General features: G+C 39.5%; 1 protein-coding gene across 18 annotated transcripts in view; it reads right to left on the bottom strand.

Moving 5' to 3' along the window:
- Positions 1-200: 200 nt before the first annotated feature.
- The window catches only part of SLMAP (sarcolemma associated protein), a 90,515-nt gene continuing 71,601 nt past the window's right edge, over positions 201-19,114 (bottom strand). For 9 of the 18 annotated variants that reach the window (XM_081850995.1, XM_081850997.1, XM_081850989.1 and 6 more), the window contains 7 exons: positions 18,700-18,774; positions 16,744-17,064; positions 15,346-15,463; positions 12,454-12,625; positions 7,005-7,139; positions 3,211-3,300; positions 201-2,110 (listed from right to left, as the gene is read on the bottom strand). In XM_081850995.1, the coding sequence (XP_081707121.1) occupies positions 3,217-3,300; positions 7,005-7,139; positions 12,454-12,625; positions 15,346-15,463; positions 16,744-17,064; positions 18,700-18,774 (905 nt within the window). In that variant the 3' untranslated portion in view covers positions 201-2,110; positions 3,211-3,216. The remainder of the gene's footprint in view (positions 2,111-3,210; positions 3,301-7,004; positions 7,140-12,453; positions 12,626-15,345; positions 15,464-16,743; positions 17,065-18,699; positions 18,775-19,114) is intronic. The other 9 variants (XM_081850983.1, XM_081850994.1, XM_081850988.1 and 6 more) reach the window with 1 other exon arrangement.

Here is a 19,114-nt window from a genome sequence, read left to right as displayed (position 1 = left end):
GTATGTATACCCCACCAGAAGCGTTTATTGTCAATCTTAGAAACAGGCATTAAGCTAATGCAGCAAAGGATAATGCATTTTTCATATTCACGGCTACCAGATATAATGTGATCATTGCTCATAAAAGGATTTCATCATTCTCTAGTGCACAACAAACTTATCAAAATTCTATGGATGTCAAATGAGATTCAACACAAACATTTATAGGGAGAGTAAAGTTATTTTATTAAATCATGCACATCATGTGTGTTAGTGCAAATAGTTCAATCTGTACTCCAGAAATTCTATTGTTTTTTTTATATCTTTACAAAATAGATTTAAAACAATTATTTACTTTTAAAAATGTAATTCTGAAGTTAAGCATTTTCAGAATAATATTTGCAATAACCTATATACAAGAGGTACTGAGTACCACTGGCATGTGTGTGTGCGTGTGGGTGGGTGGGTGTTTGGGTGGGTGTTACAGTTTCCTGCAAATGAAAAGAATGAAATGAACAAAAACAACATTTTCTAAGAGTCTGTGGACTAACATTCCCTTAATTCTAAATGATCCTCCCATTAACAAATCCCAAATAGTTTAAGACAGAACCTTTAAAGTAAAGTGACCCTCAACACCTCAAAGGCAAATTATTAACTAAAAACTCTATTTAAATATTTAACTAGATCTGCTGATTGCCATTAAATCCTTTGAACCAACTATTTTTTTTTTGCTGAGATAAGTCTTCCTATGAATCAGCTGAAACATTTCACTGTGCCATTATTTTTATATTAATACAGACCTTAATTGACAGAGCTGTTGAGCAGTGCAAGCTAGCACTTTATTCAGGTTTTAATTACATACCCCTATTCGCAAGTCAATGCTTACTGGAAACATTAATATTAAGGCCATATAAAGTGTGACATAAAGCTGCTAATCATTGATAGCACATTCTTTCATCTTAAGTTGTTGCATAGAGGACCAATTAGATTATTCTACCTTCCAGAAGGATTGCCCATTTCAGATTTTGTCTTCTTCCTTCCCCTAACAATAGAAGCACTTGAGCACTTCACATAATAATGAAATTATGCCAATGAAAACACAGTTTAAAGAGACAAATATTACTTCCCCAGCTTGGTTTTGATAATAAGTGACTGGAAAAATCATTTCTATAATGTGATATGTGCGAAAATATGTTGCGCTTTATAGTGTCTATATACATGAGATTTAATAAATTACATTCAAACTAAAAATTGGATCACTGCACTATGTCCATCAGAAAAATCAAGATTTTGCTCCCAGAAAAACCTTAGTTCACTCAGGCACACACATGCACACACCTGCACACAAAAACATTCTAGACCGATGATGTCCGTTCAGTTTCTTCTAGAGCTCTTTAAGGCTGACAATGAATTATACCAGTTCCCAAGTCATCAATAAAATAGGACCTTTACTGAAGAAAAATACTTGTTTCTGTCAGAAGACTTGGAAAAAATAAAATTGTTCCCAATAGCTCAGTGACTCACAGCAAGTAAAAAATAATAATGGTATGTTCATGTACAAATAAAGTCAAACTGAAAGGCACTGAGCACACTGCATCTGCTTCCAAGTATTAAAGGATATTTGGCATGGGTGTCCAAATTGGGGAGGGGGGTGGGGCGAGAAATGCATTGCATTCAATCTGGCAATCAGATTCTTAAGTAAAATATCCACACACCTAACCATCATAAATAATTTGGTACCAAGAAGCCTACTTTAGGCCACCATAACAGTATTTAGAACTCCAACATACTATCTTAAGAATTACATGAAGTTGTGAGCAGCAATATTGCTCACGACAGAAAGAAGTCATAATTTTATTCCCTCTTTATAGACAGATACATTTTGTACAGTTTAAAGCAATGACCCTACTGCTGCTCTGAAGCCAAACTCTGCGGTACTAAGAGGTAAAAAAAAAGGAACATGATGAATCTGTCTTTCCCCCAGTATGTGAATGATGCCAGCTTCTAAAGGGAGGACGGTGTATGGATTCAACAACAGTTCTCATGGAGAAGCTCTGGTTAGGCCTGGGTACAGCACCATGGCTGTCACAGCTACCAAAGCTGCCATCACAGGCATCCAAGGCCATTGTCTCTGTGTAGGGAGAAAAAAAAAGGAAAATAATCAATATCTCATTTGTTTCAGTGGACACTAATTAATTAACCCCTTCAAGTTCCTGGAAGTCCCTAGGTTTTCCCATCTGTTCGTGGTTTTGATTATTTTTTTGACTGGGCATCAAGGGGTTAAACAAAGTTCATCTAAGTGAAGGAATTTCAATGGATGTTAAGTCTCCATGAAGTGACATCATTAGCTTTAGCAGATGCATAAATTCATCCCTTAACTGAATGCTTCCTATTGAACCTTTCTGAAATTTTTAATCTGATAACTGCATTTGATGCTTGTGCCAAGATAAATGCATGCCATGCCAAATTATGAGCTGTTAAACCTCCTCCAGAACACTGTACAAAGCATCAGCAGAAGTTCATCAGTTAACAATTAACAACACATTAAACTTTTCTTGCCTAGGTTTAAAGCAGTTCTGAAATGTAGCAGTGTTAATCTTAATGTGTATATTCTTCATCCCACCTTAAATTATGACCATTCTGAAGAACATAATTCCACACGGAGGGTGGTAAGTCTTACAGAATGCATTTGGGAAGGTAGTATCCATCCCTGCAAGAACTGGAAATGCAAAACCACCACCTGTTGCCCGCACCTCGTCCATTCATTCCCCACCCACCCAGCATCTTCTTCACCACAACAGTGAGAAAAGTGAAAGGCATTCAAATCCAGAGAGAAATTTCTGAATTAGTGGAGGGTAAAAAGGAAATAAGGGACCAGATTCAAATATGCAAACTCCTCATTTGTTTAGTGTCATTAAGCAGTTAGGTTTTCTTCCAGGCCCTAACTCTGTGGCATTTTACAAAAGACAAATGTGTGTTAGAAGAAGCACAGTCAGAAACAAGTAGGTTACAACAGGACACTGTTAGCACTAGCACAAGGAAAACAAGACAGATGTTAAATGATTAGTTTGTTTGTTTTTTGGTTTGCCAATACCACACACAATGACTTATTAAATGAAGGATTTGCATCAGGTAAACCAATACCTGTTTTTCACCATGCACTATCTTACAAAAATGGCACAAACAGGTGAGAGGGACGAACATACATGGACTGAATAGTGCTTGTAGTACCTTTCTCTACCACAATGGGTTGTAACACCAAAACAGGAAAGCCAGGATTAGGCCGATGAATACGGCTGGGACGGGTGGTAATATGGAAGGCTAAAGGGAAGGGAAGGGATATTAAAATCATTTTTGTGCTATAAAATAATCAAATAGGTAAAGATGATTTAGATAGGGGGAGAGCTCAAAGATCAAGTTTTGTTTCAACTGAAACACTAAAGACATCTAACAAGAAGACACAGCTAGTCTGGTATACAAAGTTAGTACACCACTGTACAAAGTAAACATGGATATTGAACAACAAAGCATTTCTTCTCTTAATGAAGCTCTTTTTAATCTACAGAATGTAATATTTTAGGGCAAAATAAACCTTAAACTCTTACTGCATTTCAGGAGGGTTCCCTAGAAGACAGAGTGCAATTGTGCTTTATGTAATTCTAGATTTTCAAATCATATTCAACAGAATATTCAGGAGCTTCAAAAACCAATCAGGATTTTAATCCATCTGGATACACAGCCATTTAAAATTACCTTGCTCAAAAAACAAAATCCATCTTTCCCTTTTCCATCTGTATCAGACTTGCATTTTTAACAGAATGCAAACTGTAGAAAAAATTATTTTATGTTGGACGCTTCGTAAGAAGCTCTTCCTATCCTGGTATCGCCTAAATATAGGGGGGAAATGTATACTGAAAGGCAAGTGCTTTCACTTGTGAAGAACACATAAATCTTTTTGGGGTTTTCTCCGCATATAACTTCTTCACAAATGAGGATGCCTTCTTGTATAATCAGGGCTTTGATGAGACCCTTTTGTGGACCAAACTTCAGGTCACGCGGATCACATTTCAGTAGGCGAAAGAGCAACTTTCAGTGCTGTGTGCCCTGATATGTCACAGGTACATTCACATTAGCTTCCTCTACAATGGTCACTGGGTCCTAAACCCCTCAAGCACTTGCTCACCTGAAGCAGATTCCAAAACAAGAAATAACTACTTAATGTGACTTGGGGCTAGAGTAATGAGTTTTAGCAGTCAAATTCCCCAAACACTCTGCTGTTTATGATACAGCAACTTCATCATGAGCTCTGACACACCTAGGCCTGAGGTAAATGAGGAAAATGCATGATGAGCACAGTGGGGTGTTTCTTTCTCAGTTACTAAAATGGGAAGCCCCTGCGCACATGGTGTTCAGAATCACAGGCAGTGCAAGAAGTGATTCAATATGCACTGCAACCTATCTCTTGTCAGCAGAGAATGAATGTTACAAGGTCCATAGGATGCAAAATAGGGAACACCTGGCTATCTCTCCGTATATGGTCCATCCAAATCTTATGAAAAAGACAAGGTGGAGACCCTTCTGTTCAACCCCATGCCTAAGGACAGTGTGGCAGGAAGGTTTTCCATATGCTAGAATTTTAATATTAGGGACTGTTGGAAGCACAGTATTTTCTTATGGTTTATTTTATGGAAAATATTATTTCCCCTATTGGGAAGAAGCTTATTTATAGAAATTCAAATTTCCTCCAGGGTAAGACAGCCCTCGATCCCAAAAATTGTTTCTTACTTTAGAGAGCACATCCAGGCCCAATTCAAAGTGCTGGGTTTGTTGTTGTTGTTTTTTGCTTTTAATTATTTTATTGATATAATATTACTACACTTTGAAGCCAATATATCAAACTCGCTTGCTTGCCAAGAAAGAAAAAAAAAAAAAGAAGTATTGAGGGAAATAAAAAAGAAAAGAAAGATGGCCTATGAAGCGGAAAGGGGGCAGCATAGCAAAAACAAAAACAAGTGCTGGTTTTGACCTATGAAGCCTTAAACAACTCTGGACTGCAATACCTCAAGGACCACCTCTCCCCATATGAACCAACCCAGGCCCTGTGATCATTATCTGAGGCCCTTCTTTGTGTGCCTCCTCCGTGAGAGGTCCAGAGGGTGGCAACGTAAGAATGAGTCTTTTCTGTGGTGGCTTCTGTTTGTGGAATGCTCTCCCCAGGGAGGCTCACCTGGTGCCTTCACTACATATCTTTAGGCACGAGACAAAATGTTCCTCTATAATCAGGCCTTTGGCTGATAAAACAAACGATTCCCTTTTAAATGTGTCTGTGGGAGGATGATTACTGGTTTTTGTTGTTGTTATAATATGTATTTTGTTTTCCTTTTCTCTTTCTTTCTTTTTCTTTTTGCTGTGAATCGCCCTGTGATCTTAGGATGAAGGACAGTGTATAAATTTAATAAGTAATAAAACATCTCACGGGGAAACTAACAGGAGAACACCTTTGTCAACCTGCAAGGTTGAAAAATAACAGTAAATCCATTTGGGTGTGAGGTTCTCCAGTAAAGTAAAAGAATGTCAACTCCTCACTCACCCCGTATCTGAATCACCAACCACCTGCATACATAACTCTTCTCAGTCCCTATTTCTAATAATTTAGTGATTAGGGAATATGGCAGTCAGTACTGTTTTATTATTATTTCAAAGCCTTTGTATATTGCCAAGTTGGATAGATATTTTTCTGCTCAAAAAGGGTGAGCAAGAGCTGCCATCAGAATGTTCTGGAATCTCCCAGCAACAGAACATTATTGGGAATGTTCACACCCACTCAATCTTCTCATTTGACTGAATCAGGCGAAACATGTTTATTACTGAAAGTAAAATTCATGTTGATTCTGTGGTGAAAATCCATGAGTAAGAGACTAACTCTACTCAGATTCTGCATTCCAACATATCAGCACAATATTTTTCACATTTATTCCTCTACACATGAAAACATTTTAAGACAAAAGTGGAAGATGAAGATAGCAGATGAAGTTTCTTTTAGTTGTTGATACACTTATTGTATTCTATTGGTCTTTAATGTATTCTCAGGTGCCTTTATAGAACTTTTAAAAATATAAATATTTAAGTTGATTTGAGAATGCATTTTACTAGAAAGACCATAAGCACTGCTACCAAGAAATATTCATCAAACTGCAGATTAACAGGGCATCCAAGTTCTTTCCCCACGGTTCTACTAGATATACTCAGGCCCATAGCAAGCGACAACAACGAGGTTGATTCTGTAACTGTTGCAGTGGAAAGACTTCACATATCACTGATCTGTTATAGCAGATTGGGTTATAATAATCAAGATCCTTTAGATTGGGTTATATTAGGATAATTTTACTTAAAAATCATTCTAGTTGCTGTATCTAAGCTCTGCTCCCCTCAAAGTCAACAGAAGTCTGAATGACACTCCTTTATTCGTCCGAGAAACAGAAACTGCCATTCAAGAAGGCATTCGCTGAAGTACGGCTGGTGGATAGAAAATGCTGTTCTTTCAGTCTCTGCTTCATTTTGTGTTAGATATCTTGCCCTGATTAACAAAGGTTTTCTGAAGCAAGATGCTTGAATAATTATGGGTAATGGAATATCTCCACTGGCCAAATTGCTAGTTTTGTAAGGTTTGAATATTTCAAAGGAGGAAATGAATAGAGATTCTGGCAAAGGCTCTTCAGATCCAGGCTCAGAAAAGAAATTTGGGACTCAATAAAGCCTCAGAATTATTCTCCCCTTCACATTCAAATCTGAATGGGGAAAGTATTTCCAGGTCAGTTTTTCCCTATGGAATGTAGCACCCCACCCCCAATATTAGAGTTGCTCCATTAGATTGTATTGGGCCGGAGATGTTTATGGGCCACTGATTTCATGAAATTCCTGCAACTTCGCAAAATGCTTTTTCCAAACCTTCATCAGGCATGGCTAGTAATCTCACGGTGGAAATAAAATAACAAAAACCTGGCACACGTGTTATACAGACTTACATGATTTCCTTTTTCTTGTAGCAGCTTCAGGTTGTCCTTACACTGTTTGAGTTCATCTGTGATTGATTGCTTTTCCTGCTCAGTGATTTCAAACTTCGACTTCAGCTCTGAGAGTATGGTCTGTGTCTTTTCATACTAAAGGCAAAGAAAACACATATACTACAGACCCATTTAAACTAGATTTAAGAGGTTAAAGTAGCTTTGGGAGATGTGTCTATGCTATTCAATAAAATATTGCATGGATATTAATATGTATGTTTTGGGCAGGGCAGCAATTTAGTTTTTGCTATACTGGAATCAAGTTCAGGAAAAAGTAAACTGGTCCGTGTTCATTTCCCTGCACTAAGATTGATTGATTGATTGACTGATTGATTGATTGCATTTATCACCCTTTTCTTCCAAGGAGCTCAAGGTGGCTGTCATGGTTTTCGCCTCTCCTCATTTAATTCCCTCAATAACCACCACAACCCCCCGGTAATTTTAGAATAACGTTTATCTTGTTATCACTGGTGTTTTGTTGCTGTTTGCTAAAAAGTGAGAGGAAAAGTGTCAAAGCACAATACAAATACCGTATTTTTTGCCCCATAGGACGCACCGGCCCATAGGACGCACTTAGTTTTTTGGGGGGGAAATAAAGGGGAAAAAAATTTATTTTCTCCCCAGGTGCGCTGCGCTAATCCCGAAGCTTGGGGCGTGCAAGAGAGCAAGGGGGGTCGGTGCGCACCAGGCTTCAGCGAAAGCCTGCATTCGCACGGCTAGCAGAGCGCTGTGCTAATCCCGAAGCCTTGGGTGCCGGCAAGGTCTCCGCTAGCTGTGGGAGAGCCGTGCGGCTCTCCCACAACCAGCAGAGCGCTGCGCTAATCCCGAAGCTTGGGGCGTGCGGAGCTCAGCGCGCCCCAAGCTTCTGGGTGCCGGCAAGGTCTGGGTCTCCCACGGCTAGCGGATAGCTTCCTGAAGCCTGGGGAGCGAGGGGGGGTCGGTGCGCACCGACCCCTCTCGCTCTCCAGGCTTCAGCGAAAGCCTGCATTCGCCCCATAGGACGCACACACATTTTCCCTTCATTTTTGGAGGGGGAAAAGTGCGTCCTATAGGGTGAAAAATACGGTACTTCATGTCATGTTCTCTTTATGCATGGTGCCTGTATTACAGTTTTGCTCCTTTCCACTAGATACTTACAACTCTCTATATAAACCTTTGTTTCATAATTAATTTTGTACTTCACAAGTTATTCCATGCTAGAAAATATTCATTTATCTAGATTAAAGCTTTTTTCACAATAATTCTCACATTGCTTGAAATTAATAACAGCACCTGCTCAAGATGTGAGACACTATTCAAATTCCCTAAAGATAAAATCTAGCTGTTCATGATGCTTTTCTGCTGAAAATTCTAGACCGTAACATATGTCATTTGGTTTAAATGTATTTCCTTTTGGGATGTGGCTTTAGAAATGGTGCAACAATTTTTTTATTCTAGATCAAAAGCTGCATGTCTTTCCATTTTATTAGACATCCTTCCAGAAATGTCATCCAAATTCTTTCCAGCAGAGAAAACCTCATGGCTAATTTGATAAAAATACAGCCACTCCCAACATTTTTGACTCAAAGAAAAAACTGAAGACAACCAGTGAGACAATTAATACCATTTTCCCAGCTCATGCTTTTCAGCTCACCTGAAAAAGTTTATAACTTATTCCAGATAAATTGCCACCATTGTATTACAAAAAATATTGTCAGAATGGTGAACCGGTGGCCCACGGGCCAGTTTTGACCTGTGAAGCTATCCTTTCCAAACTACTCCTACCTGCCCATCAGCTGATGTCACTGGTGATGTCAGCGGACAGGCAAGAGGAAAGAATTTAACCCTGCACTGGTTGCGCAACCTGCTCCCAACTGGAAACAGGATTGCACAGCCAAGGCAGCAAGATTTGATCAGTTGATGGTAGGAAGTTAAAGCCCTTTGCAAAAGCATTATTTGAAGCAGCTCAGTGTTTTCCCTTCAAGCAAACAGGCATGCAGGTACCAGCAGGGAAGAGGAGCTTCTTCTCTCCGACCCCCCTTAAAGGAACCGTATGGGGATGCTTCAAAGAGAGCTTTCACAAAGGGCTTTAGAAGACCCCAACTTCCATTTGAGACTCTACATGTTTTGAAGGTGCTGCAGCTTCCCAGTTGGAAACCCCATGCGGATTTCGAGAGGTGGGCAGAGGTGCCCATCTGCCAATCATGTGATGCGATATAATGGCATTATGTAATTGACAGGGTATGGGCCCACCCACAAGTCAAATTTGGCCCACAGATTTGGCCCATGGAGCCAAGAAGGTTGCCCAGCCCTACTTTACTGATGTGCCACCAACCCTAAGTCTACAACCAACTACAAAAAACAAGTTAGGATGAGTTAGACTGTTTCTGTCTCAGGAACAGAAAAAGAAGTATGGGAGTGTGGGTCAGTAACTACATGAACATCACATCTTAGCTCATGTATCACACATTAGCTCTACATTCAGTCCTTGGATAAAGACACCTTTTTTCCATGCAGATGGGCAGCTGACCAGCATAGGCTCTGCTTTGGGATTTGTGGCTTGTGGGAATGGAATGCACTGAATGGCCACAAAGTAAGTAACAATGCACTTCCTTTCCCCAGTCCCCAAACTTTTTAAATGTTTTTATCGGGAGTTTTATAAACTGCCTTGTGTTGTAAATTTAAGTATGGCACAAAATCAATTCCACCATCTGCAAAACTTTAATCAGACTGAAAGCCTGTTAGGTGTTTACTATTTGTTTTCAACATTTTTTTCAAAAATAAGAGAAAGTTTGCACATCAGCAAATTCAGTACAACTGTCTACCTTTAAGGACCATAAGCATAGTAAGAGAAGATCAGAGAGGAACAGTGTCATGGAAGGAGGGCCATGGGCAGGAGATAAGTTTTCCATATATGGAAAGAGAATGTCACACTTAAAAAAAAAGCTTAGGGCTGTTCCCAACTAAGTCCTACTCAGAGTAGACATGTTAAAATTAATGAACTTAAATTAGTCTTATCCATCAACTTCACTGGGTTTACCCTGAGTAGGCCTAATATTAACCTAGGTTTGTTAATTTTTGCGGGTCTACTCAGAGAAGTCTTTTATGTCACAAAGTTCTGTAGTTTTCTTTATAAAGTACTACACAATTTGGAATCAAGCTTCTCCATCAAAATGTAATCCAAGAGTACCAAAACTGAAAGATAACTTCCTGCCAGGAAAGGCATTTCTCTTTCCAGTGGCCAAAAACATATTTACCCAGAGAAGTATAGAACCCCATTTTAAAGAAACCTTACGGCAAGTATGTGAAATCCACCACAGTTCATTGTAGTGCTAAGGCCCCAAATTATGGATCATATAAAGTAGACAAACAGAGTGTTCTGAATTCCCTGTAGAAGCAAAAGTTTTCTCTGCAAAAGCATAGTGTCCACTACAACTAAGTAACACCACTGTATTAGTGAATTTTGAAAGCCAAAATGTTGGCAAAATATACAGTCCCATTAGTCCCAACTACAAAATAAATATGAAAATGGCATTCAGATGGCAACTGAAATGATAACAAGGGAAGGGCTCAAAAAGTGCAATGGAAATGGTCAACCAATGATTTCCTAGTAATGTTAATGAAGAAACAAAACAGCTACTGAAGGTTCATCACCTCCATTGTTTGTGCATGAGGCACTTTCTGGAAGGCTTTTAATGCTTACTTTATGTGCTTTCTAGCAAGCTCAAATGCTACCAAAAAACCCCACTAACCTTAATAGACGTCCATTCCTAGTTGTTAAGGGAAATGATTGGCTTGACTACAAAACCAATTTGAACGCTTTAATCTTTACAGAAAGCTGAATTTCTACCACAAAGTTCAAAGCCTCCCTCAGGATCTAATGTGCCTAAGCTCTTCAGTGCAGAGAATAAAGGAATAATATGAATTTGTTCCTACTTTCCTCTACCCACTCTCTACAAAAGTTGGAAACGGAAGGAGGCTCAGTACCCAGGTTCGTTTTGAATGTGGCAGTTATCGTGAGGTGAACTGTGTGCCATTTTTATTATGGATTTTGCCACACAGGGCATCAACCACTACCAGGCAATTCTCAAATCTTTAACCCGATGCTGTAAATATAAAACATCATCAATGTGGACACTTCTCATATGAAACTGAAAAGGCAAAAATCATCTCATGAAGTAACTGTAGGAACTGAACTCAATGAGCACTTTACAGCTTTAGCCCTAATTAGGTTCACAGGTGCATCTTGATATTTGCCCTAACAGAAGGAGGAAGTCAAGGGCTTTAGGTCTGAAGGCAGGGTCGGTCCAGTTTGTAGAGTTGCAAGCAACTCTAGGAGCCTTTTGCTGCCGAAGGGCAGGATTGATTAGATAGATAAAGACAAGTGAATAAGCATTAACAAACCTTTTTTTAAAAAAGAAAAGAAAAGAATTGGAGGACATTTCAACAAGCAGAAGGGCATGCTTAACTCAGACAGTTTTGAGAGACAATGCATACAGAATTATTTCACATCAACTCAGCTGCGTTATCTATTCCCCATCCACACCCACTAATGGCAACTCCCGCCCCATTGCTTTTCAAATCTCTTTAGTTCCAAAATCTGTCTGTCTCCCAAAGGCCTTGTTCATACCTTCATGAGCTGCAGGGCTTGCATGCTCCCCACTTCCCTCTTCTCCCCTGGCACAGCCACAAGGAGGAGAATGGAGGCTTTTGCTTCCATTTCCAGCTCACCACAGTTAGCGTTACGTCTGCCTTGTGGTTAGTGTTAACTATGGTTTAGGGAAACCCAACTTAAAACCATGGTGTATAACTTGGCTTGTATACCCAGACCAGTTCACACTACAGTGGTGCCTCGCAAGACGAAATTAATCCGTTCCGCAAGTCTCTTCGTCTAGCGGTTTTTTCGTCTTGCAAAGCAAGCCCATTGACGGCTTAGCGGATTAGCGCTATTAGCGGCTTATCGGATCAGCTGATAAGCGGCTTAGCGGCTTAGAAAAAGGGGGGGGGGAGTCGGAAAAACTCGCAAGACATTTTCGTCTTGCGAAGCAAGCCCATAGGGAAATTCGTTTTGCGAAGCGCCTCCAAAACGGAAAACCCTTTCGTCTAGCGGGTTTTCCATCTTGCGGGGCGTTCGTCTTGCGGGTCACCACTGTAACCACAATTCTTAATTTGGGCGAAATGAGTTACTATGAATAATCAAAATGGATGCAAAAACTTTCTGTCCCTTCCTTGCAGTAGGAACAGAGGAGAAGGAATCCAGAGCTAAACTGTAGCTTTGTGTTACATCCAAATGCAGCTAAGGGGAGTATGCTGTTGACGGGGCAGGAGAGAACGACAGTCAGGGTCCCCATAGGGTGGATGGAATCCAGAACAATTGTTTTCAGGCATACAAAGCAGTGATAAAGACGAACTTGAATTTCTTGATATCTACCTCATTTTGAGCATCCTTAGCTTGATTCTCTGCTTCATTAAGAAGGGTTTTTAGACTAGCTGCATCTCGCTGATGTTGCTCTTTCAAAGACCCCATTTTATTTTCAAGCTCCTTTCGAGTCAGCTCAAGAACACTCAGGTCACTGTTAAGTGCTAAACTCTGCTGTTGAGAGCTGTGAAAGAAAAGAAGGGCAAACCCCAAAGGAATACTACATGTTTAGAAACAAATACTTTTAATCAACATGTCATCTATTTCCCCTCCTCAGAATCAAGCACTTTATAACATGTGCAGCACTATGCACCCACAGTATCCCTATAACTGAACACAGTACTGGTGCTCTGGCATACTGCATACAAAGTTCCATAACAAATGCATAATGAAGTTTCAAGCTTCAAGTTTCAAGAAGGAAAAATAAATGTTTTTTAATTGACACAACACCAAAATAAAAATATAGATAATGGAATGCTTTGGACATTATGCTAAACCATAGTTTAGTGTTATGAGAATGAATTGTAGTGAGCCTCAGATTCATGCACCTCCGCTCCTCTAGTGCGACCATATAGAAGAATCTGGAAGGTTCTGCTCCTGTTTTAGATTAGACACATTTTAATGTCCTTCTGAATCTGGACAAACTGATTAATATTAAGTATGGTTAGTTGAATCAAATCAACTTTAAACCACAATTCATGAAGCTGAGTTGTTTCAATTAGCTATATTGAAGATTAATGACACTTTACGGTTTAGATTACATATTAATTTGTGAGTAATCTAAAATGGAAGTGGAAGCTTTCGGTTTCTTCCTTGTGGCTTCACTGAAGGAAAAGAAGAGTGTAAGAATCCAAGGCTTGTTCACATCATGCTAAGCCATAGTTTAGGGTTTATGTGCAAAGCGGCCCAATGTTCAAGTAAAATTAAACCAGCTGAGAACAGAAACCAGAGCTGGCATTCACCTGCCTTTTTAACTAAAACCTTTCTTTACAATCATCTTCCTTATATATAACCAACATGTGGAAGGTGTCCCGGCAACACGTAAATAATTATAACTTCCTCTAATAGCAAACACAGGTGGTGAGTGCCAACAGGAATGTTGCCAACAAAGGGTGGCTGGAAAAAGGAAGGAAGCAGCAACATGCTTGGGACAACCACAGTTTACATAACTACAAGACCCCTTCCTTCCAAAATATAGCCTAATGTGAAGATGAGCAAGAACTGTCCAGAAGCCATGGAAAGCTTATCATCAAGTTCAAAAAGAAAAACAGGGAAGTGGAAGGCCCTGGTTTAAGAGGATGGAACAGAGTACAGTGGTACCTCTGGTTATGAACTTAATTCATTCCGGAGGTCTGTTCTTAACCTGAGATACTACTTTAGCTAATGGGGCCTCCCGCTGCGCCGCTGCACCATTTCTGTTCTCATCCTGAGGTAAAGTTCTTAACCCAAGGTACTACTTCCGGGTTAGCGGAGTCTGTAACCCGAAGTGTTTGTAACCCAAGGTACCACTGTACTCTTGTTTGAAGGTGAAGCTACATTGCAGTATTTTGTTGCAGGGCCTACTGTTTCTAAATTTTAATGCTAGATAATGAAAACATACCACAACATAGCCAATCTTACCAATGTTAAAAAAGAGAGAGTATTAAGTCATGGTAAAGAATATGAGGTCTCTGCAACACAAGTGAAGCAACCAAGAAAAACTACTTTAGGCCGTGTAAAGGGCTTCTTGTATGCCCAGTAGGACTTTTAATGTCTTGCTTACAATGGAAGACCACCCCGCTTCTGATTCAGTGCAGCAGCTGGAGACTGCAAAGCATGGAATTAGTCTGGCAATTCTCTAAAATGTAGCCAAGGCTACATATGCTATGACCTTTAAGTCATGTAGCGGGGAGGGGTTGGGGGAATCATACGGAAAATATTTATACAAAGTGACCTTCACGTTATTTGCAAACTGGCATTTAAATGCATTCCATTTTATCTGTTAAGATGTATTTTAGTCAGCATTTTCCAAAATCAAAACACATCTTTGAATCCTGCTACTACTAAAACACTAATGAGTATTTTAAACTTAAAAGTTTTAAATGAAAATTAAAACGTATTAGCTTCCACTCAACTTCCACTCAACTTCTATCCTTCAACATTCCCTCCTGTCTTGTTATGTTATTATCTTACCTAATAATTTCCAGAACCTCCAAAAAGGGAGAGAAGAAAAATAAATCCCAACAACAACCCTGACCACAAGGGTAGTTAGGAAATTCTTGATTAAAGTCTCATGGAATGTATGGCATTCAGAAAATTCCAGAAATCACTGCGTCCATTGAAAGCTTTTTATTATTTCACAGCCTGTCCTAATGGTTCTTCATTTTCAGTGCTCAGTTCATTGAATGGTGAGGACTTTTGATAGTGGAAGGACCAATCTCTTAGCTATCAGTGCATAGGCAAACTCGGCCCTCCAGATGTTTTGGGACTACAATTCCCATCATCCCTGACCACTGGTCCTGTAAGCTAGGGATGATGGGAATTGTAGTAACAAAACATCTGGAGGGCTGAGTTTACCCATGCCTGCTTTAAATTATTTGAAGTTTGGGGGGGTGTTGGGAGAGAAAGGTCTTGACACCAATAGTACACTTTTCTATTTCTCTTCAGATCAGGGCAAATCACTGGGAATTCCTAAGCAAAATTGTCTAGTGCTTCAGATGTACTAAATGACTCTGGACCAAATCTGCTAAAACAAACAGCAAAGGGTATTGCGAATACTGCCACTTGTAGGAGGGAGTCTTATTTTCATTTAAAATACATTTTCAAAATTAGCACCCAATTTTAAGGAACTATCACCATATGGTAAGACTGGGATTCACCCATCCAACATCTATGGACTTCGCCATAAGATTCAGCAGCACTTACTTATGGAGCTCCTTCTCCTGTCGCTGAAGTTCACATGCAAGCAAAGAGTTCTCCTTCTTTAATGAAAGGCATTCGGTTTCAAGAACAGTCCACTCCTTTCTCAACTTTTCAAGTTCACCTACAAGCAAGTAATGCTGTTACCCATTAAAGTGGACTGAAAATTGGGATCTTCAAAGGTGTTCGAGTAACATCTGCAATTATTCTAAAATATCTTTGACATGATAATTATATGCCCAGTTTGTGGTAAAAACTGAGGCCAGTCACACATTTAATTCTTTTAAACCTGATCCACCCAAATTAGCACTACAATATGCTAAACTAATTTTCCACTGAAAGCCATTCACACAGTTTCAGGAACTACCGATAGAGAGGTCACGGTGCTAAATAATTACCAAATGCCACAATAAACAGGAACCTAGAAACTGCCTTATACTGAATTCAACTAACTCAGAAATTTGTCTACACTGAGTGGCAGCAGCTCTCCATGGTTTCAGAAATGGTGGAATCATAATCACACCAATTTACTAGAAAATATAATGATTTAACTTCAGAGGACATGAAAAAAATCACCCTAAAGATAAGACTTTACAACAATGCAGGTACACATGCTAGCAGAAATCTTAAGGATTTTATCAGTGATATTATAGATAGAAACAGCTGGTTGTGTATAATATTGTAGTCATGGAAACAGATCATTCTGAGTTGAGAGATAGCATTTGTTTGATAGAGGCAAACAATTAGAAGCTTGAATACATTTTGAAAAACACTCATCAGTGCAATTAGCACAGAATGAATGAAATAATTCTGGAGAGGCCAGTTGGACGTGGTTACGTTAAAAAAAAAAATCTCACAGTAAGTAATTAGCACAAAACAATAGACCATTTTGTTGGTGCAGCTTTATACGCATGCAACATTAACACTGTAGCACAATGTCATAACACAGTTAGGTGCTGCTATATATTGTATAACCTGGTTCTCTGGTGCCATGTTTTCAAATATTCCATTATAAAGTTTCAGCAGCATTTCATCAGTTTTGACTTCTTGCAATGGTTCAACCCAACCAACAGCAGTTGGGAGTCAAGATATTTCAAAGATGATATTTATAGGTAAATGAAGGTTGCTACGCTACAAACCTGTTGCTGTAGCTTGCCAAACCTTTAAGATGTTTTCAGGGATACCAGATAAAGTGTCTACATAGCATGGCTGTACGGGCAGATCCCACTGGTCACTGCTGAACCAAAGCCTACTAGAGACTACTTTCTGTCACAGTCACATATCTTCATCTTGCTGCACCAGTGGACTGCAGAAGCCCCTAAACTTATATGTGTCATTTAAAGCACAAAGGACTATAGGCATATTCTTCCTAGATCAAACTAAGAGGTCCATCTAGTGCCATACCTTGCAACCGGGTGGCCTCCTCTTTCTGCTGATCCTCACACTGCTGACATCGTAGTTGAAAACTGGCTTGCAGACTGACGATTTCTTTCTCGTATTCTGAAGCCTCTTTGCGCCACCGCTCAAGCTCAGCCCTTACTTTCTGTAGCTCTTCTTGTAAAGCAGCAACATCTGTTTCCCTTTCAGACGCAGCCTTCTCGGCCACTTGTTGCAGTAACAGCATCTCACTCTGAGCACTAAGCAACTCATTTCGAGTACTGGAGATCTCACTCTCCTTTTTCTCACGAAGACATTCAATATCTTCCTGCAGCTGATGCAGCTGAGCTGTAAACATTTACAAGAAATCAGATTTTCTTAAGGAGGTTGGGTAGGCAAATTCATGTCAGCCATTTGGAGCTCTATAAATGGAAGCTGACTGAACTTTAGCACTTTACTTTTAAAAAGAAGTTAAGATAACAAAAGAAAGATGGGTGTAAGAACCCGACTGCAAACAGACTGGCTATGCTTACGTGTAACGCTAAACCATGGTTTAGTGCTACATGCACAAACAAGAATGAGCCTGAGCAAAGCATCAGGCTCATGTGCTACCACCTTCCTCTCTTCCACATGCATGGCCGGGGGAAGTATTTGGGCATAATTTTTGATCCACTTTCCATTGGTTTGTTGTGTCATATGAATCAGAGACAATTTTTTTAATTCAGCATTTCTGGCTTGTATGTAACAAGCAGCCAAGTTTTGACAAAAGGAAACTGAACTCAGTCAAAATCCTCCCAGATGAGAAGGACAAGCATGTAAGTCTGACATTTTGCTCAGGTTCCTTTCCGCTCATGCGCACAGTGATAAACTGTGGGCATAGGGCGGTATATAAATTCAATACATAGACTAGTTTAGTGTTATATGCAAACCAGGCCAATGATTTAATTCCAACACTTCTATCATCTCATGAAAACACCATTCCTAGATTAGATTCAGTTTTATGTTTTAAGTATTTAGACAAATTGGAAACCAAGGACAATTACTCTTTTGGCACACAATGCAGAATTGGGCAAGCTGTCAGACAGATCTCATCCTGCCTGGATCATCAATTTGTCCTAGCATTGCTCTAATTCTGGAATGTCTGCATTTTAAGATCTATCTTCTTGACCATACAGCTAAAGATGTACAGTGGTACCTCTAGTTATGAACTTAATCAGAGGTCCATTCTTAACCTGAAACTGTCTTTAACTAGAGGTGTGCTTTCACTAATGGGGCTTCTTGCTGCCACTGTGCCACCGGCACACGATTTCCGTTCTCATCCTGGGGCAAAGTTCTCAACTTGAGGTAAGTCTTCCAGGTTAGAGGAGTTTGTAACCTGAAGCGTTTGTAACCTGAGGCGTTTGTAACTTGAGGTACCACTGTACTGCTGGACAGTCTGCTTGAAATTCTGAGGAAGGGACTGGGTAGCCAAAGCCTGCTGGCAACAGAATGATGGAAGGAGAGGCTATAACGTCCTCTCACCTCCACTCTCAGAAAGGAATTGGTGCTGTTAACCTACACCAACCCATGCTCCTTAACAGTGCTATTTTTAAAAAACCAAAACAGTAGTTCCTTGTTTGTTCCAGCAGCAGCTGATCTCATCTCCTGCAACTAATCAAAAGTAACTGCTGGAGTATATTAAAAAATGCTGTTTAAATCCGGGGTGGGTGGGGATATATATTCATAATCTCGACAGAATTTAGTTTCACTTTCCCTGAATGTTGGTTTGTCATGTTGTCTGTACCAGCGACAAATGCACTTTGGTTTAAAGCAGAGGTGGAGAATCCCCGAAACTTATCAGTTTCAGGCAAGAACCACAAGTTTGAATGTAATCCTTAACTGGAGTTCTTTAAAAGTGAAACAAAACTCTGGTAATGTCCTTGCCATATTCAAATGCATCATCTTCATCTTTTCTACTAAATCTTTTGCATAAGGGTGTTATACCTTGGAGAACTTGGATTTGCTTGGTGGATTCTTCAGCTTGCAATCGATAAGCTTTTCTCTCTTCTTCTAACATTGCTGTAAGTATAATGACAGGATCTGAAGTTTTGCTCCATTATACTTACCATTTGGAAAACATTGGAAATTAGTTTTTAGTAGCTCATTAAAATAATGTCAGAGTCCATGTAAGTAAATCAAAATATTTAAATAATCATGTTACACTGCTAGCTGTTAATACATTTTATTAAAGCTTTTTTTAAAAAAATGCTTCCCTTCAATGCATCCATGATATTACCATGTTATGGAACAAAATGAAATGGACAATTAAAAAGGCTTATTTATTTCCATTGCTTAAATTAAACATTCAAATTTATAGTTCAATCCTATACATGTTTACTCAGAAGTAGGCTCCATTGAG

Source organism: Podarcis erhardii (genome assembly GCF_964252035.2).
Source record: "Podarcis erhardii genome assembly, chromosome: 2".
Taxonomy (NCBI): Eukaryota; Metazoa; Chordata; class Lepidosauria; order Squamata; family Lacertidae; genus Podarcis; species Podarcis erhardii.
Note: the sequence above shows the minus strand (reverse complement) of the source record. Positions and strands in the feature narration are given on the sequence as shown.